This window comes from Penicillium samsonianum (genome assembly GCF_028829775.1).
Source record: "Penicillium samsonianum strain IBT 33392 chromosome Unknown utg000006l_segment0_segment0, whole genome shotgun sequence".
Classification (NCBI taxonomy): Eukaryota; Fungi; Ascomycota; class Eurotiomycetes; order Eurotiales; family Aspergillaceae; genus Penicillium; species Penicillium samsonianum.
The window spans coordinates 959,086-983,678 of record NW_026643264.1 but is presented as its reverse complement, the minus strand read 5'-3'; the positions used below and the strand labels follow the sequence as shown (position 1 = coordinate 983,678).

The 24,593-nt window shown below is 46.7% G+C and overlaps 6 protein-coding genes across 6 annotated transcripts; 1 reads left to right on the top strand and 5 right to left on the bottom strand.

The window, feature by feature from the left end:
* Positions 1–2,530: 2,530 nt before the first annotated feature.
* Positions 2,531–3,673, bottom strand: N7471_010510 (uncharacterized protein; the record flags this gene model as incomplete). Its single annotated transcript, XM_057283229.1, has 4 exons — positions 2,531–3,009; positions 3,059–3,136; positions 3,183–3,463; positions 3,519–3,673. The coding sequence occupies 4 exons, from the start codon at positions 3,671–3,673 to the stop codon at positions 2,531–2,533; spliced, it is 993 nt and encodes a 330-aa protein (XP_057132208.1).
* A 581-nt stretch (positions 3,674–4,254) lies between these two features.
* N7471_010509 (uncharacterized protein) lies at positions 4,255–4,533 on the bottom strand (the record flags this gene model as incomplete). Its single annotated transcript, XM_057283228.1, has 1 exon — positions 4,255–4,533. One exon carries the CDS (start codon positions 4,531–4,533, stop codon positions 4,255–4,257), a length of 279 nt encoding a protein of 92 aa, XP_057132207.1.
* A 4,038-nt stretch (positions 4,534–8,571) lies between these two features.
* Positions 8,572–10,355, top strand: N7471_010508 (uncharacterized protein). Its single transcript, XM_057283227.1, has 2 exons — positions 8,572–9,324; positions 9,381–10,355. Exons 1-2 carry the CDS (start codon positions 8,646–8,648, stop codon positions 10,163–10,165), a joined length of 1,464 nt encoding a protein of 487 aa, XP_057132206.1. The 5' UTR covers positions 8,572–8,645; the 3' UTR covers positions 10,166–10,355.
* A 5,362-nt stretch (positions 10,356–15,717) lies between these two features.
* Positions 15,718–17,286, bottom strand: N7471_010507 (uncharacterized protein; the record flags this gene model as incomplete). The annotated part of the gene is made up of 2 exons (XM_057283226.1): positions 15,718–16,526; positions 16,584–17,286. 2 exons carry the CDS (start codon positions 17,284–17,286, stop codon positions 15,718–15,720), a joined length of 1,512 nt encoding a protein of 503 aa, XP_057132205.1.
* Positions 17,287–22,497: 5,211 nt separating this feature from the next.
* Positions 22,498–23,120, bottom strand: N7471_010506 (uncharacterized protein; the record flags this gene model as incomplete). Its single annotated transcript, XM_057283225.1, has 2 exons — positions 22,498–22,537; positions 22,618–23,120. 2 exons carry the CDS (start codon positions 23,118–23,120, stop codon positions 22,498–22,500), a joined length of 543 nt encoding a protein of 180 aa, XP_057132204.1.
* N7471_010505 (uncharacterized protein) lies at positions 23,117–23,971 on the bottom strand (the record flags this gene model as incomplete). Its single annotated transcript, XM_057283224.1, has 1 exon — positions 23,117–23,971. One exon carries the CDS (start codon positions 23,969–23,971, stop codon positions 23,117–23,119), a length of 855 nt encoding a protein of 284 aa, XP_057132203.1.
* Between the last annotated feature and the right edge of the window lie 622 nt (positions 23,972–24,593).

Sequence of the window (24,593 nt, the reverse complement as noted above, 5' to 3'; positions counted from 1 at the left end):
AGTTACCGTTCTCCCTCGATTATAGTACATAATCTCCACACCGGGCTTCTATTTCTCATACTCAACTGTCCGTTGCATTGTGGTTTGTCTTAGTGTTCGAGTCATATTATTGCCACTCTGGCAACATTACAATATGACACAGTCTGATAGTATGTTATTACCAGCCAAATCAGCGCTTGAGAGGGCCTGTAAGGGCGATTCCTTACAGTATCAGCAATCAACCGGTCCGCAACACGACAAGCTGACTAGATATATCCAGAGTGGTAAGTGAGTGAGCTTAATAAACCAATCTAAATACTAACCTTCTTAGCCACTATCGATGAATCTGCTCGGATATTCTGGAGAAATCATGAGAAAGAGTTCCCTATTTTTGCAAGGATTACCCGTGATATCATGTCAATTCCAGCGACTGGTGCCGGGGTTGAGCGTCTTTTTAACTCTGCCCGGGACGTTTGCCACTATCGCCGGGGGTCGTTAAACCCAGAGACTATTCGCGATATCATGCTGTATATGTGTACAACAAGATTCGATACCAAGGAGGAGCAGCGAGTGATTCTCCAAGAGTATCCTTTCAGAGGAAGAGATCGCAGCTTCGTCTGAAGAACTCGATATCCAGACAACTTGCTCTGAGGCCATTAGTGATACCGAGGAAGGCGTCGAGATGCATCTTGATACACCCGCTACAATAGTAACCACACAGGTAACCCAGGACGCACCGCCACTCTCAGCGGTCGCCGGTCTCTTCTGACGATGAGGAAGACTCTGATACCAATGAATTTGCGCATCCAGATGATAACTCGGCTTTACCCTTACCTCATACGCAGCATCGTGTATCAGGAGAAGAAGTCGAGACTACAAGATGGGTATATAGTTTGATAGTTTGACACTTGACTGTTAAGAACCATGACTGATCACTGTACTATAGATGCAATGTAAACAATTGACAATTAAAACCCCCTTTCGAAGATAAACCACCCAGGACATGCGCTGATGAGTAGACATATAGTATCCTTCTGCAAGGCCATACAGTAATGAAGTCTTGGCTTACAATTACAAGAGAATACAGCCTGTTTCTACATGATTTATGCAATTGACCTATAGTCACGTTTTTTACCTGTCTGTCATGTTTGTGGAACCTGAGGTTCACCCGCGGGTAACCTGATGAGGTTCGGTCCTCGGATGGAACCGCCCTCAGGTTCCAAATCCTGGAACCTGACCCGCCCAAATGGAGGTTCAGGGTAGGTTCGTGAGGTTCGACCGTGGTTCCCAGCCAGGTCTAATGGCAGGTGTTGTAACAAGTCCACCTTCCCTCTTATTTTTAGCTTACAGGACTCGGGTGCAGTTATTGGTTACTCATATTTTTCAAAAGACGTTGAGTCGGTTGAAAGGGTGTGGCTAATGGCCACCAATGCGGTATTTCTCCGGGGAGCTATAGTTGGGCTCAGGTCCGACAAGAATGCTCCAATCCCTGACTAGGCATTCGAAAATATGATAAGGAAGCATAGCAAGTAAATGCTTGATGTGCAAGTCTAAGGGGTATGATTCCGTGACCAACCGCCCATTATCCGGACAAGAGATGCTATAAGAGTTGATCCATCGCGAGGGTTGCGTCTGTGTCCATCCAACGGAGAAACATCGGTTTTATATGGCATGGAGGGCTCATACGGCCACGCGTAAATCTTCATTTGAAGGAGACCCATCTCGGACGTGATTGGATACTGATCGTTACTGCGAGACTAAGTCTGAAATAAAGCGTTTGATAGGCTACTAAGCTTTTGCTAGTCGATGTCAAGGTAAACCTCAAATCAAGAGTTCTATTGGCCGCGAAATTCGTTGCTATCTACCACGTAAAGAGCTATAAGACTGGGGCTCGTCACGGAACACGGCGTATAGTTGTTAAAATATTATCAAGGAACAACCTAGATTCTGTCAATATCACGTTGCTGAGCATGGCTGTAGGTCCTAATGTGTGACATTAGCGGAACCATTCTTGACCATAAACGTCAAAAGGCCTCACAATACTCCTATAGGAAGATATTACTCCACAGAGATCCATAACGACACAAAGTCGAGAGCATGATAAAATCTCTATTGGAATTTCTCAAATGGTTCAACAAGCTCCGGAAATGATTGTTTATCTCTCAAAATAAATGCCCTTTCCTTAAGATGATATTTCTGTTCTAGGTGATTCCATTCATTTTCTCCCACGAGTTCACTTACCTTGTTCAGATGTCTCCGGGCAGTCTCAACGTCCGATTGACTCATATTATCATATTTAGTCAATGTTTTGCTGAACCAATACCATTTCATAGTTCGTTTCCGTCCATCGTTGTATTCGAAGAGAATGGAAAAGGACCCGATATTACATTCTTAACGGCACCTCTGGAGGCTTAGAAGGCATGGATGGTGATATGCTGGGACGGCTAGCTTCGGCAGCAGCAGCAAGGACACCACAAATCCAGATTTAGGAGATTTAATTTATTCGCTAACAACCACTATGGACAAGACGCGATCCTCCAATTTGATTATATTACACGGTCACGTACTTTTCAAACTTTCGAAATTCCCTTGATGCAAGCACAAATGAGGCGGATGGCCTTATTTTCGGATCAGGTACCAGAATGAAGCGAAGAAGATCTCTTAACTGCCGCGGCATCTCCACCTTTTTTGTCTCTTCTTCGAAAGGTAGGATCGCTTGTAGTTCTGGCATCTGTTTACTTAGAGATTGGGCAGAATTTAGTGCAACTTTAAGGGTATCGCCCTTCACCATTTCAGGAGTCGGAATCTCCCAGTGGGGGAAGAGCCGCTGTATCTTTGCCATAGACCAAGCCTCGTTAATCAAAGGATGAGGGCTATCCCATGCGCCCAATACACCAGGTTTGACCCAACAAAGTAGCATCGCAGCAACAGCCCAGACCTGCGATGGCTCAGTGCACGGTTTGCCTAGAAAGACTTCAGGGGCGCGCATAGCATATGGTTGGGCGTTAAAAAGTTCGCCAACCGGGACAACTATAAGCGGTTTAGTAAAGGCATGTCTCGTATATTAATACTTGCTCACCGAGTCCCAAGTCTCCCACTTTAGCGATAACACGGTCTGTCCGGTTGTCAGAAAGCAGGATATTGGCAGTTTTATAGTCTGGAGTAATTAGCAAATGCCAACTCTTCAAGACCAGACATTCTACCTGTATTCACATGTTTGTGGTCCTCCAGAACGACACAACTTGTGAACGCTGCTCTTAAAAACGTATTGATGAGGGAGTAGATGCGCATGTCAGGATGGTATTCCACCTCTGCGAGAGTAGTATCCAACCATTCCAAAGCAATGGTGCTGTCGTCGATTACATCATACATTTTCCGGAAGCACTTCGCCGAGGCGACACCAGGAAGGCGATATGTCAGAACTTCACGTTGCATATTCTTGGTGGCATTTTCATCACTAGGCGACGCTACTTTGATCAAAGCCCTAGATAGCGGAGTTAGCCTTAGAGTCTGGATATGGTTAGTGCAATACAACGAACCATTTAGGGACTTCGGGGACGACGCGGGCATCACGTGGAACAATCTGGGCCTTAAAGACGGTGGAAATGTGCGTGCTATCTCCTTTGACAGGTTCCAGAACGCGGTAGTTCCAATAGGCGCCTCGAAGAAAATGCCTAGGAATAAGAGACGACATTCTTCTTGCCGAAGAGCTCCTTGCAGCAGATAAATTCGGACTGATGACTGAGTACATTGAAACAAATCGAAGAAATCACAATTGTGAGGGGATAGTGGATTCATATATATGAGACGGATGGATGGACGAATACAAAAATACATGAGCATAGTAAATCATGAAAGGTTGGAGGATCCTGTCGCGCACGGACTCATACTCAGGTGTGGCTGAGGAGGCAGTGTCGGTTCAATAGTTCAAGCTACTCACCAATAAAAAAGATATACGAGAACCCTTGGACGAAAGGCCATACGACTTGAATATTCAGAAGTGGGGTTTGCTATCTTTACGGTAGCTCTACTTCGTACCATTCCCGCCAAGAGGTTAAAGGGGTCTTCAAGTTTTCTTCGTCAACAAGCTTACTTTAGTATATGCCATAGGTATTATGGACTAGTAATGAATAGGGTTTTATTGCCTAGTAGATAAAAATGACGGTAAGGTTGTGATGTGCAATTAAGGGGGAGGGAGACGCTGGTATTGAGGGCCGTAGATCAAGCCTTTTTCTCCCATGCAATTTTTGCCGTCCCAGCGGCACCAAAAACGCGTCAGTCAATATTGTGCCAGTACATACTGGGCTGAGAGTCCGCTGATGATGTTGATGCTATAGCTGAAGTGCCATGCTGAGAGTCTGCTAGTGCAGCCGTAGAAGTACTCGTTTGAGAATCCGATGATGTGGTCGCTGGAGCATCGCATAGCGAAGTCGCCGAGCTAATGAAAGCCTGGCTAGTTCCTTGGTTTAAGGCAGCTGAAAGCCGAATCTCAAGGAAGGCTATGTAATCAGTGTCGCTGCCTTCGAATTGGAATACACTCTTGCTTTGAGACATAGTCGTTGTAGAGTCCAAAGAGATGGATGGAGATTTTGATAATTCCCAATGTGGCACCAGCGTGTATATGCATGGTGTACTTTCAAGGTATAAAGTGGGGTAGCCCGTATATGTAACATATAATGCAATCTGCTACACAATCACACGAGTCATCCTAAAGCGCTTACTCCCGGGATGATCTTCATCAATGTCCGATCGGGGGCGAGATTATATTACTGGAAGACCTTGTTCCGAGTCATGTCCAAAGGGCCATTTAATTGGGCTATTTGATCGGTGTAATCTATCTCTCTTCCCTTGCCTAATGGGGTTCTGCGCATAAATGCGCAGAACCCCCTTTAGGCAACTTGCACAGCCCATATGAGGAACTACATCGCATACGTGGGCACTAACGAATATTGGGTCACCATATTCAATTAATGGGCCTATTTTGTCGGCCGTTCATACCTGTACGTTGTTGGATGGCCCTCCGCTTTCAAATCTGGCCTCCCTCGCATTTCTTTTTTGTGGCTGGCCGCTGACTTGTTATGTGATAGGTCTGCATAAAGCGGGCTTAGTTCGGAAGATTCTGTCACGTTTATAAAACCTAGCCCCTCAACAGCCGTGGTGAGTCTTACCTCCCAACTGCTTTTCTCAACCTGTCGTCAATTCTATTCCACCTCATACTGTTAAGATACAGTCTGATTTAAATCACTGGCCTCTCATGTCGACCATCAACGTTGTGAAATATTATTTCTACCGGGCAATGCTCCCTGAAAATCAACAGAGGCTGCGAGACTTGATCGGCCTTGCCTATCAGACCGCAAGAGACAGAAAACTTTACCCCAAGGCCATCCTCATCAGGTGCGAAGGACTTTCAGCACAACGACTATAATAATGGCCACAAATATGAACAGAGATTCAAAGACTTGTGGCCAGGGTCATTGGAGAAGACCTTGCTATACCCATGTTGCTTCTCATGGCTACATTAAAGGCAAAGGGAACTTGACTTTCCTTCAAGCGACTCATTCGGGGGCGAAGCCAGACTCCCATTTGAAATCAAATGGAAAGCCGGTATGGCCTTCTGAAATGGAGTTGGATGTTGCACCGGAGATTGGATATGGCCACTTTCCAAATGCTGGTAGTGGATAGGTTTTGGATTACCGAAATACTTGGGTCTTGAAGGGTAGCAACCGGTCGACACAAACCCAACACTGAGTAGTAGTGAAGATTCACCGGGGGGTGGTGATAGCTGCTGCCTGTAAATTCGCGATGGCTAATAAAATTTGTTAGAAACAAACACGAATACATGGATTTATAGGGTATTTACCCAGAAGATCACATAACTATGGAGGTTGGAATACCATACAGATGGGCGTATTATTATTCCAAGGTTTAGGGTTGGTACCATACATTGTCGAACCACCGATTGCCGTCAAACAGAGCAACAGTGAACATTGTTCTATTGAAACACTCTTGCAGCAGACTGGACTGTTACTTGGGTGAGAATTGCAAAGCCAGCTTCACCATTTCACATTCTGTTCTTAATCCCGGGCCCCACTGCGACGAATGAACCGCGGTATGGTTCATACTATTTTACAAGCACGAGGCCTAGAGTTAGGCTCGGTCCGACACTGCAACCGAGAGTCCAACGGCTGGGGCGGGTCTGTAATCCCACACGAAGCAAGCTACATTAAGTATTACCAGGTACATATCGCGATCTAGATACAGTGGAGCTACCTGCATGTATATTTCAGAGATAGTCTCATCAGAACTAATTGAAGGGAGAGCTCAATTTCCAAATAGGTTTTTGGTGGTTAATTGGCTAGTAATAGGGGCTTGGCACACACTTTTTGGATGTATAGTTGTCCGAATTCTCCTCTCCAGTGATTTTGGGTCATGGAGTAGAAGTTGTGTCCTGCAATTGGGGATTGTGGCTTGGTGGCGTTGCTCCGCTGGAATCTGAAACATTCCGTGATTTCCCTAGCCGCCTCGTCTGCGCGGTCGCCACGGCGACTAAGATAACACGGGTCCCGTGCGCTCTAGACGTCAACTTGCCACCTACCAAGCACCCAATACGTCAAGCTACAGGCAAACTGTCCTTTTCAAAGTACTCGGCCCAGCACGGCCCAACTCCCACCGGGGGAGTTGGGCCGCACTGGTCTAATGCAAAAACTAGTCTAATGCAAAACTTCATCTACCCACCATTTTAAACATGACATTTAGCACCCTTCCCCTATAGTATCTATGGTGAATTTAATATTTACAGAATCGTCAGCTTCCGCATTTTCTTCTTCCGTATTAATATCCCCTGGTTTTGACTTCTCCATTGAGAGAGCGGCTTCTAAAGTAGAAGCCGCAATCCACTTCTTTTTAGCTTGCTGGATTAATCTCTTCCTCTCTGCGTCATCTCTCACTTTTATATGCCTTTTTGCATTTAAAGAGCTTAGAGGGCCACCCATATTAACCCTTCGCTTGGTTTTATTGGCATCCTTCCGGCGCTTTAGGTCCAAAATGTTGATATTGTCCTGCGCATACTGAGCGCCCGCTTCCACTAAAGCAAGCCCACCAGCTAAAAATGGAGCTATTTGACGGCGTAGCTTAGGAGAAATAGAGTCAATCTCATCTCCAATCTCGTCGATTTTTCTCTTGATTTTTTTGGCGTATTTCCGGAAGTCTTTAACGTCTTTTACCGGTGAATTTGGTATAGAGCTTGACGCCGGAGGGGGGTATCACCATCCCATATCTCCAAAACTGGCTCTGGAAGATCAGGATCATCATTCCAGCCTAGTTTTTGTAAAGCGAAATCGGCATTTATAGGATATATACCGCATTTTGTAAAACCAGAGCGTATTGTACGGCCTTGGAATGCTTGGAGACGAACGCCATGTATGCTTGTAAAAAAGTCCGATTTTTGCTTCACTGAACCACCCCACTGTACTATATCATTATTATTCTTACGAAAATAATGTTTTAGCACCTGAAACGGCACATCGTCAAGCGGTTGACATATATGCGTAGTATGTGGGATGAAACAATATGGAATTATCAAGTGGTTTTCACAGAATTTGATAAATTCAAAGGTAAGATGAGAACCATGATTATCCATAAGAAGCAGCCTAAAACCACCCTTCGTACAGCGGTTTTTTGTGCTTTGTTCAAATAATTGGAGCCATTGAAAGGCTATAGTATCATCTGTCCAGCCATTGGCAGTAGGGGTAATCCAATAATCGTTAGGAACGTTGGTATTCCTATACCAATTCTCCATATGAAATTCACCCTTCACTAGAAACCAAGGTGGCATAACCCAGCCATCGGCAGCAATACATTCAATTGAAGTGAGAGATTCACTAGGGCCGCCAGTTCCAATACTAGATTGGCCACATTTAGTTGAAACAACCATTCGTTGCTTGCCCTCGCCGAGTTTAAAGCCGCTCTCGTCGAAATTGTAGATATTATTTGATTGAATTCCACAACGCTGAATCGTAGCACCAAGGCGAGTATACCAGGTAGTAAGATGGCCAGGGGTAACTGCTTCCAATCGGTCTTTTTCCATAGGTTTTTGCTTGATATAGGTGTATTTCTCAGGTAGTTGTTTAATAAAGCGATACGCCCAATTTTTACCGAGCTGCCGATCTGGATCATGGCGCCGAAGAATGTCAATTGCGCACTTATAGATCATGTTTGAGGTTGGTGGTGCATTTGCAGTATTTAAAGTATCAATCCAAAGCATTAATGCCTTCTCTTGATCTGGTTCTAGGGCTTTGTTGGGACCAATACGACTGCTTCGAGAAGTGCGACCGTGGATTCTACCCCTCAGGGTATAGTATGGAAAGTCGAATTCCCGCGCCAATACTGAGAGAACAGGCTTCTTGCTTGCATGGTAGGCTTCAATAGCACTACTAAGGCGATCCTCCTAATCTTGAGAAGAAAAAGGCATTTTTGGGGTAGTAGAGAGAGTTGTAAAATGGTGGGTAGATGAAGTTTTGCATTAGACTAGTTTTTGCATTAGACCAGTGCGGCCCAACACCCGCTACTGGGTGTTGGGCCGTGCTGGGCCGAGTATGACCTTGTGGCGGGCATAATTAATCGGACTTTCACCGCCCGATCATTTATTTTACTCAAATCGTCCGGTAATGGCCTTCGTGATCAGGTCACGAAATTCACTTTGGGCTCGTCAACAAAGCTCTATATATCAGATGTTCATTCACCGAACATCTTCCTCGTTGCTCTGCTATCCTTATTCTTGGAAAATTTCTGTTGGTGGACTCGCATGCAAGTCATTCATGGCTTTCAAGAACTTCTCGTCTAGTGCTGACTCTGGTCCACTCCCCTTCAAATATGTACCGATAGAAGAAGTCGAGAGACTTGAAAAGTACCAGCCTGGTGGATATCACCCTATTCTGATAGGAGATATTTTTCAATCCCGATATCGAGTCGCCCACAAGCTAGGCTACGGAGCCTATTCAACCACTTGGCTCTGCTGGGACTACCAGTCTAATACATACGTGGCAATCAAAGTCGGAACGGCCGATTCAAACGATCGAGAGGTTGATGTCCTCAATTATCTCAGCCACTCTTCTCCACTTGATCACCCGGCGAGGACAATGATACCCTCTATCAAAGATAGATTCGTCCTCCATGGCCCTAATGGCACCCACCCTTGCTATGTGACAACCCTAGCAATGTGCAGTGTCTCCAGTGCGAAGGAAGGGTCATACAGACGCATCTTCCAGGCCATGACAGCTCGCTCGCTTATTGTGCAACTTTTGCTAGCCGTCGAGTACATCCACAGTAAAGGAGTTCTTCATGGAGGTTAGTCACCATTCTTTATAACTTTACAGCCATATGCTTATACAACATTACATCAGATCTTCACATCGGCAATATTCTTTTCTGTCTCCCAGCCGATTTCGATCAGCTCTCAATTGAGGAGTTATACGAAAAGTACGGTTCGCCCGCGTCAGAACCAGTTATTCGTTTTGATGGTCAGCCCCTTGAGTCTAATGTTCCGTCTAGCGTCGTCCCTCCTATCTGGCTTGGAAAAGCTTCAGAGGAATTCTCCCTTCCAGAATCTAGAGTCTTGCTCAGTGATTTTGGAGAGGCATACAGGCCCTCTATAGAATACCGATATGGCTCGCACGCCCCTATATCCTTTATGCCGCCTGAAGCCCGATTTGAGCCAGAATGTGGCCTTTCTTTTTCAGCTGACATCTGGACACTCGCATGTTCCATATGGATAATACTCGGCCAGCGCCCCTTATTTGAGGACATACTTGCCACGCCGGACGATATCACAGCCGAGCAGGTTGATACTCGAGGGAAATTACCCCTACGGTGGTGGGAGAAATGGGCGGCGCGCCACAAATATTTCGATGAAAGTGGAAAACCAATTCAAGGTCGACAGGTGAGGTCTTGGGAAGACCGCTTTGAAAAGCACATTCAACTCCCAAGACAACAGGCTGGAATTCCAGGTTTTGACGTAGAAGAGAAAGCTGCTGTTATGAATATGTTGCGGTCGATGCTATCTTTTGAGCCGGAAAAGCGGTCAACTGCGAAGGATATTCTAAAATGCGAGTGGATGGAGAGATGGGCAGTACCGGACTTTGACAAATCTCACTTTGGGGAGTGCCGGGGCCGCGGAGAACTCTCATGATGCTGTTCATTCCCCTAGGATGTGCTTTATGTTGTAGCCTATGCAAAATCTCCACCGCACTCCGGGTTATTTTGTTTTGATGAATTGAAATTCTTTCCGGCATAATATAGAAGCGTGGGAGATTTTAGGCAGTTTCCCCAAAGCTGAGGACTGGGAGAGAGGCATATGTGTGAAATGAACTACGTTGATAGGCAAAATAAAGCTTTCAGTTCAGTATATCGATTAGTACTGTTGAATCTAGAGCCAACAAAGCAACGTCCCGATACTTTGGAGAGCTTGATGTCCCCACAACAGCGTATAATGTGATTTTCTCGATCTTCGTACGGAGAATACCGAAACGGCTTCTCCTTGGGTCCAAGTTTTAGGACACTCGCGCAAACGACTCCGCTGCTTCCTTCATGTGGCTTGATCTGCAACCAGTGGGTATTTTAATGAATTCCCAGATTTTCATGTAATGAGCATCCGTTAACAAGATGATTAACTACATCTTGATCTGTTGGCAGGTTTTGGATCCCCCAAACCAACCCTGATTTCTCCTCCGGTGTTCCAGAGCGCAGCTTTGCAGCCATTCGGTAAAGGGCGACACGGAAGTTTAACAACTCGGCGGTATGAGCCTTGCATCTCCGATCACCGGCTGGATTATAGAAGCACTGGTGAGCTTCAGTCGTACATTTCGTGCACGGGGTGGTACCAGAGCACTACACTAGGTTAGGTCCATCCTCGAATGGAGGAACGATCTTTCTAACCTTGGACTTTCTTTTCTGGCACTCGGTACAGGCCAGAGAAACTCGCCGGTGTTTTGTCGACGAGTCTGTTTCAAGACACCGTATTCTCGATCCCTTTTCCCTAGGCAAGAGCTCGGGCAGAATATTATTCTTCGGCATTACGGGATTAGATGAGTGGCAGGCGCTCTCAGGATAGAGGTTTAGATTTAAGAGAAGGCTCCGGAAATAGGAGGGAAGTCAATGAGGTCCAGGGATTCAGGGGAACTACTCAGGTCTTATTTGTTCTATCAGATCCTTGCTCGCAGTTCTCTTTGTTTGCTAGAGATAAAATTATCCCTAGCAAACAAAGAACCCAGCCAGGAGACCCACCTCCCGGGACACTCCGCAATCCGATTGGCAGTTCACCCCATCAGACGGAAACATCGCCTGTCATTTACTATATTATGATAAGAACCCATACTGAAGCGTTCGCTTAAGCCGTTGGAAAAGAGTCGTTTTTTTTTCATAGTGTTTGGAATTATTGCAATAGATCACCGAAGATGATAGACTCTTGGGGAAAGAATCTTGAGGTGTTTTGATAAGCGAGCAAAACAAACTACATTAGCTTCAAATGAATATATATAGCCCTATAGAAGCAGGCAGGAGAAAATGAACTGGTGGTGATAACATAAAATATTCGATTCTCCTAGATTCCATTGATTGAAAGTGGTCTGGATTAAAATAGCTGATAAGTGCTCCGCGTGTCAAACTGCATTGAAGCCGCTAATCTCAATTCCGTAGGAGTTGAGATTCTTGGCATAGATTCAATCCAGTCTTTGCCGAGACCATCGCCGCATAGAGTATTACAATCTAAATTTAAAAAAATATATCTTTTTTTTTATTAGTGAAATTGTGTAAATAGCAGGCCCAGTCATTTGGTTACTGAAACAGTGATAAATCGGCAACCCCAGTAATAACCGAAATTATCTCCGTTGGGCCATAGATAATTTTGATGTTCAAATTTTATTTAATCTTGTCATTTCTATTTTTATACCGGTCCGTGAAGCACTGTCAGCTTTACGCCTTCTAGGAAGTTCTATGTCTAAAGAACCAGAGGAGGTCTATACAAATAAGCTTCGGCGTGTTACAACACCGTACTTCCGAATGTGCCCGGAATACCGTACAAATACTAGGGGGAATTGGGTGAACGATGAATAAGCCTGTCCCAAAGGGTCCTAATGGTATTTGACCACTCCCTCAGTTCGTCAGATTCCAATATATCTGATTTTGTCCATACGTTGTCATACAGCCAGATTTCTGTCATCAGAGCCTGACATAGCGCCAAGAATTCCGGGGGGCAGTCAGATCCCTCCTGAATCAAACATAACGTCAACAGGCTGTTTCTCGTAGCAGCAGCATTTCTCTAACTGATACTAGAGTCTGTGTTTTATTGATGTCCTATGAGGTTGTAACACGTCGTCCGCAGCTAACAAGAGCCTCATAGGAGACTGTAGCATTAACGTACCATGAAGGACACACGGCCACCTACAAATGACTATAAGATCCTGTCATGCGCAAGAGCTATAGCTGTCTACTTTACGAAGGGCAAGCAGCAGAAGTGCCGTGAGGTTCTTCTCAGGTTCAAACCGCTTTATAGAACACACTCTTATGCGAACCTTAATTCCACTCTCCTTGATATTTTTCAACAAAATAAGATTGGAAAGCGTCTTTATTATTATGACTGACAATGCACCAAATAACCGAACATTAGCTGATATATTATAGCAAGCAACGCCAGAACATGCCACTCTTATTAAGGTCCCAAGTCTTCCATATGCGCTTCAGCTAAGCTTTAACAAGCTTCTTAGGAATACTTCCCACGGAATGAATCAACAAAGACATGATGGCCAGCGCAGAGACCCAGCAGCGCTTGTATATGTAACAAAGCATGACATTGCTAATACGTTGAAGGTATATACTTCTTCAATCATCGATTGTAATACAATAATTACATATCAGCCTCTAAATTCGTAGTCTTGCTATGTATGAGAATACATTCTACAATCTACAATGTGAACCAACGAAGCTTATGCCTCTTCGAATCGTCAAGATGCGCTGAAATTTTACCTTCATAATGCTGCGGCATTCAAAACGCCCTCGATCGTTCTTCCGGCCATTCTGTGAGGAGTATGAGCGGAGTGATATAGGATCTGGTGGATGAAGACGGGGAATGGAGCCGGGTTGGCTATCTCGGCAAACCTCCAGCGCAAGACCTCTTTCTTTTCACTTCCGTTTCAAGGATTCGGGTATATCGAACTCAAAAATGCCCACTATTAGTGGAGATATCATATCAGCTTTTGCGACTCGACACAGAGACGCTGGTGGAGAGATCACCTGTTCTTATACCACAGATTTCGAAGGCACAACTAGATATGAGCGTCTCGAAGCTTTGAGCTTAGCGTGCAACTACACGGCCTGCCTCTCGGGCACTCCTTTCCAATGACTCAGCGGCATGCAATGACAATTGATTCAAGGGGTGCAATATCTTACCTGTGGCGTGGACCTGGATGGGTACAAACAAAGTTCACATTTCTAGACAATAGCTGACTCTAAATTGAGAATTGTTCCGGACGTTTTCAGTATACCTATTTTCTCGGGACTTTTATGCCCACCCCACAATCTTCCTGACCAAAGAAGAAGGGTTTTCAGATGATCTTATGGTCGAAAAGCTGAAACCAAGTTTAATCGGAATTGCGGCATTGTTTAGGTTAGATAGCAATCGTAGTATTACTGGGCTCGCTGTGAACTAGGAAAACTGGCTGAAATGGTTGCTTGTGGTATTCGAGCTGTATGGACGGAAAGACGCTGCCGACCATGAAGTTGCCCTAGCGTTACGGCGATCACGCTTAGGTTCTTGATATAGGCCGAGGCGAGTCTATACGCTCTCGTTGATTGTAAGAAATACCTGATAACAAGTTCTCTTTTCCCTGTGTGCTCATCGCCCAAGAGTTTGCTGTGTGGAATTTCAGCCAGTTGTATAACTACAGATTTTACCGAGCCGAGCATCCAAAGTAATGTTACCATGTATGATACATGCAATGTCTTCATGAACGAGTCATACCTCATTTCCTCGAGAACACGTAATTATATGTGCCCTATTCGTGAAGACTAGTGCTGTTGAGACCGCCTGACTGTATGAAAATCTCTACCTACATCGGCGTCAAGGTTGAAAATAATAAGCTCATTCTGAATGCGGCGAATCCATATTAATAGCATAATCCTTTTAATGAAAACGGCTTTCAAAATGAATAGCCGTGGTTCACATTCGTATCCTTCTGACTTTGTCATGCGAATGCAAATGCGAATAAAAAAAGCTCAACATTCGCGAATGTTCCCTACCTTGCCGGCTTCTTTCATCGTGGCCTCCTGCATTTTCTTCTGGGGTTGATAAAATAGCGTACTCCATCGTGCTTTTCTGTCCAATATTTCAATCAGTCCGACGAACACCAAAGTCTACTCAGGGCCATTGAGGACAAGGCAAACAATGAGAGAATACGAAAACAGGCAGAGCTTCGAGAGAAACAGCAAAAATATAGACACCTGATGGATTTACTCTCTCAGACAGTATGCCGGTATGACGAGGTGATTTTGGATGCAAGATCTGGGTTCCGAGAGTCTCGCCATAGCGATTCTTGCCCTTGCCATCAATACAGAAGAACGGCAAAGTCGATTGATATCAGTAATCACGAGTGGCCTTTGCCGACCAACCCTTTGCAAGCCAAGTCCACTGTGTTCGAACTCAAGGTGCCTAAGTCATTCGCGAGTTGGCGAGACACAACGTTGTTCTTCCTGTATAACTGCCTAGGTGTTAAATATGCGGCGAAGGAGCGACCACGAGCAGAGTATCGGCCGCAGACATATCCAGGCCTCTCGTCGTTTTTCACCTCCCACGGCGGGCACTCGCGGATTGGCCTTCTTTCGCAAAACAAGCCTCACCAACGGACCCATCGCCGCAACAGATTGATTGTCAATGTGACTGAAAATGACATTTGTCTAAACAACGGTCTACATTTCCAATATTTTGACAATACCGTTAAATGTTTTGTGGGCACATTCGAAAGGACGCTTCGGACCGAGAATTCCTGCGTGTATACGCTCCCGCAACAATGCTCAGTGCTGCAGCAATTCACATTTCGACCTGCCCAAGAGCCACATGGTCCTGCACCAAAGTCCCTCATTGTGACGCCACAAAGACGGTCCATTAGCAGACGCGTCTAGCTAAGACCACGTTCTGGGATCGCTATTTCCGGCGGGGTGAGAGACATTCGTACTGGGCGAATCATCAAACACAAGGACGAAATGTTCCCGCAAACGAAAATCTATCGCGCTCGAATGAGCCCACACCTCCTGCTGGAACGAATCGCCAAGGTTGAATCGAGCGCTTTGGCTGGCGTAGATTGATGTCTGGCGTGTGGCCCACTTTTCATACCATAGTTGAGGAAACCCTAACCAGACTCCACCACCCCGAGGGACAGGGTGGGCCGGGGCCATGGGCTAATAAACGCCGGCATACGACGAACTGCGTTGAACTTTAAATGGCATCCTCGATGACCCAGACGGTGGCCTACTGATCTTCCTGGCGCTAAGATTTCTTGATAGTCTGGACGCTCCGACATGTACCCCTTAGACAGGAACGCCCATCGTGGTAGTATGGCACACCCCCATGGCATAGATGTCAAGTTCTGGGGTGGCCTGCTCGCTTAGGAGTACGTTCGGCACCTGCCTTTCTAGCGCACTAATAAAGAACTCAAGTGCACGACGACAATCCTAGGAGATATAATACCAAATCTAAATGGAAATGCGTCTAGCCTCGGTGCCCCGCTGGCCAGGGCTTGACTGGCTATCAAGTAGGGACTGGGCAGAAACATTGAGCCAGCGCTTGAGCTTTGCGAATTTGTTCTCAAGCTCGAATCCCTGCTTCTCGATATCACGCAAGCGCTGTTCCGCTTTTTTTTCCATATCACGCAAGCGCTGTTCTGCTATTTCTATATCAAACAAACGCTGTTCCGCTTGTTCTTCCATATCAAGCTCATGCTGTTGCGCTTGTTCTTTCAAATCACTCACGTGCTTTTGCGCTTGTTTGTCCATTTCCTCTATACATTCACTGGCCGTATTGTTTACCTCGGAGTTACCAGCCTGGACCTGTTCAAGAATATCGACTTCGTGATGACCAAAGTCGCTCATGGCACGATCGACAATCTTGTCGATGTCGACAACATGTAATTTGAGGCGGCGCTCAATCATCTTATCGACATACTGTTTGATTATCTCGACATTGGCAAATCCGACTTTCTCGAACTCGGATGGCAGGTCAGTGTATTCTGACATGGCCAACAGATGTTGCCGTCCTGACCTGATAATGAGTTCGCGGATCTGGCCATCGGAAAACCCGCGAAGCTCACATGCAAGACGCGTAAGTCCGTTATGATCTAAGCAGTCGGGAGAGGACGCATGCGTAAAGTTGGTTGGGCGGATTGAGGCCGGTGACAGGGAGAGAACACTCGGTGTATTGACTTCGGTGGGAGTGGGAGAGGGAGAGCCTGGCGGAGGGGATGTAAGGAGCAGTTTTCTTTGTCTTTCATCAGGGGACCATGGGTCTAGATACTATTCATGAGCCACTGTGTAACAAACTAAAGAAGGCGATAAGAACATACCTCTGCCCCGTTTTCCAATCACCTGTTTAGGCACGGATTGCTCATATCGGGGTGGATCCACCTGCTGCTTGGACACGAGCGTATCACAATATGAGGGTGGATCGGGCGGACTAAAAACACGCCAAGTTGTCCGGACCATGCGTTGGCGTTTGGTGTCGAAAAACTTTTCCCGAAGACTTCTTTTTCGTAGGGCACCCAAGAAAGTTTTTAGCTGACCACGTTCTTCGTCCCCAAATTGTCGCTGGGAAATGTGTAGAAGTAGAGATGTGGATTGACAGATTTTCGCAAATGCAGCAAAATCCAAGTCTGTAGGATCGGCTGGGCTTAGAGTCTCCATCCCGGACGGACGAAGGACAATGCCGGTATTATTGAGTATCAGACGCAGTGTTGAGACGTCCGAAGGTTCGGTCTCAGGCGCCGGGAGCTTGAGAAGCAAACGGTATGGACAGAGGCCGTCGTCACTTGCCGAGACTAATTCACAATTTTCGACTATTTCTGGAGGGATAATAAACGTCAGCACCTGTGATCTGCCTCTCAGGTTAGCGAGCTGTGCCGTAAACCGAATCGAGATGGATCCTTCGTTGGCAGTTTTATCATGGGCAATAAAAAGGCGAGTACGACAAGAAAATTCGGAATCGGGTATAGAAACAAGGACAGCCTTATTCTTCAAGACGCAGTGCGGGTTTCGTGATGTGGTGGTCATTGTGTTGTTGTAACGTTCGCTGGATTGAAAAGCAGAACCCTCAATGAATTGAGTAACCCTCCCACCCTGGCTTTAAAATAGAGTTGAGCAGCCCTGACTCGCGTAAAATGTTGGATGAATAATGCTAACAATGTGAGAGTAAAGTGGTAAAGCTTTTGCGGCCTTGCAACGAGTACATGCCCTCTCCGAAGTCAACAAGTGAAATCAGAGAGTCAGATGATGGTAGGACTGGCGACGCGAACGGCAAAGAGCAATACTTCATTTACAGGATGATGATGTTGGAGGGAGAAGGTGAAGAGGAAATGCCCAGAGAGAATGGGAAAAGGGGAGGCTGGGGGCTTGGCGGGCTTGGAAGTTTGATCACGTGATCGGATACCGGACTCTGGACTCGAACGGAGTTCGGATTTCAGTATGTTTTCTTACATCCTCCATTTCATGGTCAAGATGATTTAAACCCGTTCCAAGTATTTAGGCAAATCACTTCTCGTAATAACCTTCGTAGTTGCGGTCAATCCGATAGCGAAACCAGTCTCGTCAAAGTTATGAATGTCATCAGGGTCGATTCCAAATTGAAGTATCGTTTTTTGAACCAGATCAAACCACTCCCTAATAATTTTCGGGTCTTCATATTTCGCGCGCTCGTAGTTGTACCGTTTCGAAAATCGGGAGGAGAGGAGAGGGTGCCTTTTAACAAAATTCGTCACCCAGTGTTCGCCGACCGAAGTAACCGGGGTGGTTCCACGCTGTTGAAGAAGAAGATTGGCCATCTCTCGTACGGTAGAAAGCCGGGGGGCTGATCCACGAGAATCCATAGAGAGTATCCATTTTTGAAGTGATTCCTCTTCAATTTCTGTCAATTTATCAGAATTGGCGCGAGAAATCGCGCGGTTTTGCATTCCATTGATTCGGGGGCGGAGAGTTGTACGCGGGACGTTATGTATGTAGTCTTGATTGACTAATCCAAATGCTTCGAATATCGGATATTCGAACTGGTATGTCGGATATTGTTGAGATAAGTGATTGTCTGATTTTATTCTTAATTAAATTAACTTGGTTATAGAAGAGGGGTAGCCCGTCTTTATATATCCGTTCCTAATCCCCGCCATAGGCTTCGGCCGCCGTGATATTCAACACTCCCACTCGATGGCAACCATCACCGAGGGAGCCAATGACCATTTATCACGGTTGCGGTGGGTCCCATTAAAACCTTTAAAAACCCCTTTGAAGGGAAAAGAAGGAAAGGGTACCCTTGCAGCTTAGTCTCTGCTCAAGGCCAGTAGGGTGTGGTCATCACTCAATACCAAGTCCTCTCCGAAACCATTCAAATCGTTGTCGTGCAAGAGGTTTGGTGAACCCATCGGCAATTTGCTCGGTAGTTGGAATATACTGTAGTTCTACCGTTCCAGTGTCTTGCACCTCTCCTTGCCACTTGCGTTGGATTTCCATATGTTTTGTGCGAGAGTGGTACTGCGGGTTCGAGGACAGAGCGATGGCTCCTTGATTGTCGCCACAAATGATCGTTGCGGCTTTCCCTTGGCTCATGTTCAATTCATTAAGAAGTCTTCTCAACCAGATTGCTTCTTTGGTCGCCTGTGTCTGCCCTAGAAATTCAGCTTCACAGGTTGAGAGGGCAACAACACTCTGGCGCTTCGATTGCCAACTGATTGCTCCACTCCCGATATTGAAGAGATATCCAGCCGTTGATCGTCTTGTATCATGACATCCACCCCAGTCTGCATCCGTGAAGCCCTTCAGCATCTGAAGATGGCCCATGTACGTGAGTCTGAGACTTTTTGTACTTTTGAGGTACCGCAGGATGCGTCGAGCGAGCTTCACGTGTTGAGGTCCAGGATTTGCTAGGTATCTGCTCGCCATAGAGACCGCATATGCGATGTCCCCCCTAGTCCCAAGCATAATGTACATCAGTGATCCGACAATGCGCTGGTATGTGGTCCGTTGATCTGGAGGGCATTTGTATCCTGGACTATTCTCTGGAAGTGGCGAGGTCTCTATCGGGGTGCTGACGGGAGCGCAGTTGCTGATTCCGAACTGACGAGCGACCTTGTCGATATACGCTTCTTGACTTAGGTACAGGATCCTGTTTTGACGGTCTCGCTGGATGGACATCCCGAGATAGTAGCTGCACGGTCCCAAATCTGTCATTTGAAAACGGTTTCTGAGGCTCCGCTTGATCTTCTTTATCTCCGCAATGCTTGGCCCCACAAGTGGGAGGTCATCAACGTACACCGCGATGTACATATTGCTCCGGACGAAGATACCAAGATCTGCGTTGATTGGCTCGAAGCCAAGATTGCGTAGGAAGTTTGTAAGAGTCTGGTACCAAATGCGAGGAGCTTGTTTTAAGCCATAGAGTGCCTTTCGAAGTTTGCAGACCTTTGATGTGCCGTCGGTCATGTGGTGAGGCTGTTCGACGTAGATCTCGTGATCTATGTCCCCGTACAGGAATGCCGTTTTGACATCCATTTGCTCGATCTCTAGATCCAGGGCCGCTCCGATTGCGAATAGGGCTTTGTAGCTCATTGGCTTGACAACCGAGGCAAAGGTTTCGTCATAGTCGATACCCTCTTCTTGTGTAAAGCCTCTCACTACCCATCGGCTTTTGTGACGGATGACTTCACCATGCGGTCCTCGTTTGAGTTTGAAGACCCATTTTCCGCTGAGAATCCGGCGATCTTTGGGAGGATCAACAAGCTCCCACGTTTTGTTTTGGTTGAGCGAGTTCACTTCGTCAAGCATTGCTCTTTCCCATTCCAGCCAGCTTGCGTCGTTCTTTGCTTGATGCAGAGTCTTTGGCTCAAAAGGTTCTGTTTCCTATGCAGCTACTGTTAAGAATGTTGGGATGATGTTTTCTTCAGATATATTCATTAACGCAAGCTCTTCTTCGCTGTCACTAAAAGCGTCTGGTGTGACCTGCGGAGCGCGAAGTTGGAGTTCAGGGTGGTGTTCTAGTGCTTCTTGTTGCACTGTATGAACTGGGTGGTCAAGTCGGAGTTCTGGATATCGTTGCCGTTCTCCTGAAATTTGACCTTGTTGAGCGTCGTCGTGTTGCTGGTCGCCGCCGGGTGGTGAGTCATTCCTTTGGATGATGTCTTGTAAATCATCTGCAAATGATCCAAAGGTATCATCACTCCGTGTAGGCGACAAGGTCCTATCTCCCTGTACAGCAGCAGGTGGCTGCGAGTCATCGTCACTCGACTGGGTTAGCACTCGTGAGTTATCGTTACTCAATCGAGGCAGTATGTGCGAGATATCGTTCCTCGACTTAGGTAGGGCTCGCTCTGGTGGTGCCATCGACAATTGGCGCCCAGAGGCGGGCACGGATGCTTGCCGTATGCCTACCGACGGTTCATTTATTAGTCCCACCGTCTTACTCCCCCCTGCGGCAGCAGCCGTTGCCTCAGGTGAGCCGTCTCGTCTGGCTCCCACATCTTCTATAGTCTGTGTGGAAGGAGCTGTAAGGACTTCGTGAAATTCTGCGTTTGGGGTCCCAACGATTCTTCCGTCTTCCAGCAGAATGCGGTAGTTGGTATTTCCCTCATAGCCTAGTAGAATGCATGGCTTAGTTCTTGCCTCTGTGAGCTTCTTCCTCTGTTTGGGTGGGATCAAGTATTCCCCTTTGGATCCGATCACTCTGAGTCGTGATAGGTCAGGTTTGTCGCCGTACCAAGCTTGATACGGAGTCATGTTGAGCTTTGATAACGGCGACCGGTTAGAGAGGAAGGCTGCGGTTCGAGCAATTTCTGGCTACAGTTTAGGCGGTAGTCTCGCATGTGCTAGCGTGGGCCCAACCCGATCATAAATTGTCTTATGGGCTCTCTCGGCAACCCCATTCTGCTGGTGCTGATCAACGCCTGTGACCTCGGCATGGATTGCCCGTGAGAAAAGTATGAACTTCATCTCCTCTCCCATTTGTTCAGGGATCCGGTCGAGGCGTATTCGCCTACATTTTCGTTCAGGGCGTTCATTATGGTCAAGAAAGAACCGTAGTGATTCTACAACAAATTCTTGTCGTCGTGGTATAGTGACAATCTCTATCCACCCCGTGAAGTCGTCGACGACGGTGAGCCAATAGCGACTGCCGTCAAGGCCCTCGTCAAATGGCCCTGCGACATCAATATGGAGAAGTTCCATTGCATATTCCCCTTGTCTGCTTCGTCCCGAGCGTTTGTGGGGCTTTTCAATCATTCGTCCCTGGAGACATGGGTTGCATGGTTGACGTGGTTCCATGTCCCGGATGCCGTAGGCCTGCTTCTTAAGCCGTTGTAGGTTCGCATCGCCCAGGTGAGCCAGCCGGTTATGCCAAAGAGACATTTGTGAGCTGACATGGTAAGAGGGAAAAGTGAGATTCGTCCATAGATCAAGTGCGTAGACTCCATGATATTGACTGGCAGTGTATAGGTTCTTTCCGTTTAACTTGTTGCGAATACTAGCACTTTGGCTTGAGAATTCGACTTTTGCTCCTCGTTTGAGAAGCTGGAGCACCGATATGAGGTTTGCATGTGCAGATGGGACATAGAGGACATTGTCAAGCACAAGACATTTCCTTCTGCCTTGTACATTGCACATAACGTTGACTGTCCCCACTCCCGAGGGAGTCGTGGAGGTATCGACGCTTCTCAGAGGTGGTCCATGGTACTGGTCCATCTTTACAAATCTCGAGGCGTTATTGCAGATGTGCTGAGCACATCCACTATCGACGATCCATGCGTCACGGATCGATAGGGTTTTTGTAGCCATCAATGTGGGGATTTGGTCGAATAGGGCGAAGTTGCCTTCAATGTCCTTTCCAAATGCTTTATTAACATCTTCTCCGGAGACCTTTGTCGCCATGAAGGTGGGCTTCTTTGGATGCCTTGGGCCACCGACATCATCATCTTCGTCATCCGAGGTGGGCCGCCGCTTCAACGGCTTGCGTGCACCTGTATGTGAATTGCCTGGCTTTGACTTGTGACTCTTTCCGTCTTTCTTTTGATCCCTCGGTCTAGGGTTCTTGCTGAAGCACTCAGAGTCCACATGATAAGGTTTCGGCAGAGGGAGCAATATGGGACGTTATCGATCTCGATTCGACATGTCGTTCCGTCGGACGACGGTATGACTTTCTTGTCACCTGGCCCTCGGATTATAGCGAGTGCAGGAAGCGCATGCGCCTCTGTTGGTTGTTTGCTTAATTGCCCCTTCCTATGTTCTTCCTCAATTGCCTTGTTCTCGATATAGTCGAACGTGGGTGCCGCTTTCGTGATGTTGCCATTAGCATCTCTTTCGTTAACAAGGTCCATTTGCCGAAATATATGATCACGGAAATTTTCATACTCAGGACCTAATGCGTGCACGAAAAAGAATGTTCTCTCAATCTCGGAGCTCATGCAGTCAGGGTCAAGGAGAAGTTTCTCAGCATGGATCTTCCTGATCTCGGCTCCGAGAGCTTGAGCACTTCCGCATTTCTCTCTTGTGAGGGACATGTACTGTCGCTGGAGGTTCACGTAAGTGCCAGTGCCTTCTGGTTTGAAGTTGTCTTTAACTGCCTTTAAGAGTGCCTGGACTCGAGAGATCTCAAAAGCGTTGATCCTTTGTGCCGCATTGTGGGTCAGCTTTGCCGTGATCATCGCAGAGTAGAACTTTTGGCTATGAGTCCATTGCCGCGCTTCTTCTTCTTCTATCGGTGGAGTTGTTCCATCGTCGGCAACGGCGGATATCCGAATGAACTCATTGACCTTCTGATTCCACTTAAACCAGTCACTGGCATTGTCAAGTATTGGAATGCCATTACAGAATGCATTTAATCCAAACTGCTCAAATTTCGCGATGTCAGTCATGGTGTAGGTGGACGCTCCTCTGAGCTGAAGAATTCTGCGCTGGAGATGTCGTCGGATAAACTGGAGGTAACCGAGGAACCACGATCTGATGAGTTGAGAGAACGCGCTTCTAAGCCAAAGAGTTCTAGACTTGATGCGACACTAGGCGGGCTCGAGACGACGGAAGGGCTACGGTCCGATGAGTTTGGCGTAGGTGTGTGAGACAATGGGACGTAGTCTCTGTCTGACCGCCTGTGCAGGTTCAGATGGTACCTGTACGACTTGGAGAAGTGAGGGAAACGGCGCCGGTCAACTAGATATCGCCGTTTCCTTTGCGGGAAGGTTGTCGATCTGTTTGGCCGAAGGTTGTAGCGAATTGTATTGCTGCTTTGGCCTACTGGTTCGTCTCCAGTTGCAGAACTCGGCGAGGGTAAGATTGAGGTCTCAGTGCTACTTTTCGCCTGGGAGAGTGGACAAGAAATAGGACGATGAAGATAACTTGGTCCCTGTTCAAGACCAGAACGCGTAGATTGAGTGTTGGGGGTACTGCGAGAGTCTCTTGTAGTGTTGTGAGGGGTGGTAATTGGAGCAGTGACCGCCGATGCTCGGCGTACGCGGTCTTCAGTGGACAGGCGCCAGTAGGCTCCTAAGAGTGCACTTGGTGAAAGTGATGGGAAGTATGACTTCTGGATTTGTGTAAAGCGCCAGCGACGAAGGTGCCGAAGGTACGAAAGAAGATTCAGCTCCTCGTCTGTCCAAGAGTGTCTGCTTTGCCGTTTAGTGCTTCTCCTTGGAGGTTGAGATGACCCTTTTTGAGGTCGAGACGGTAACCGCGAGGAAGCAGTTCTTGTGCTCGCTGCAGAAGGCGACATTGTTTCATATGCTCATATACTTGATATTGTTGCGATAATGTTGCGTCGAGGGCCAATGAATTAGGGGTTTCAACTCCCTTCCGTCAAAGTGTCGTTTCACTTGACGAATCACAGGGGGCGTCACTGTGATATCTTGCGACGATGTGATAGTGTGATAGTGACAGTGATGGTGTGATGTCTGTGATTATCTAGTGGAGGAAAGTCCATCCACTTCATCTCATCCAGAGGGTTTGAACTCTTGATTTCGTTACCCCTTCGCCATGTTCCTGAATCCATATGGTCAGATCTTGGGGTTGATGAAGTTTTCACTTAATGGGGAAGCTTAGCTGTAGATGGCAGTCAAAGAGTTGTCTGTTTGAATTTCTGTTGCCGAGCTGCGCGCCTAAGGGTTGCGCCACCCGGGCTCATAACCTGTTGAGATAAGTGATTGTCTGATTGACTTAGATTGAGTTGAGGAGTTATCTTTAACAGGGGCGGGATGTCTCATATATCTGTTCCTAATCCCTGCCATCAGATTCAGCCACCGTGATATTCAACACCTCTTATTCATATTCATATTATGCAATTCATATTATTCATATTCGCAAATATTCATGAATATTCATGAATGATCATATTCCTT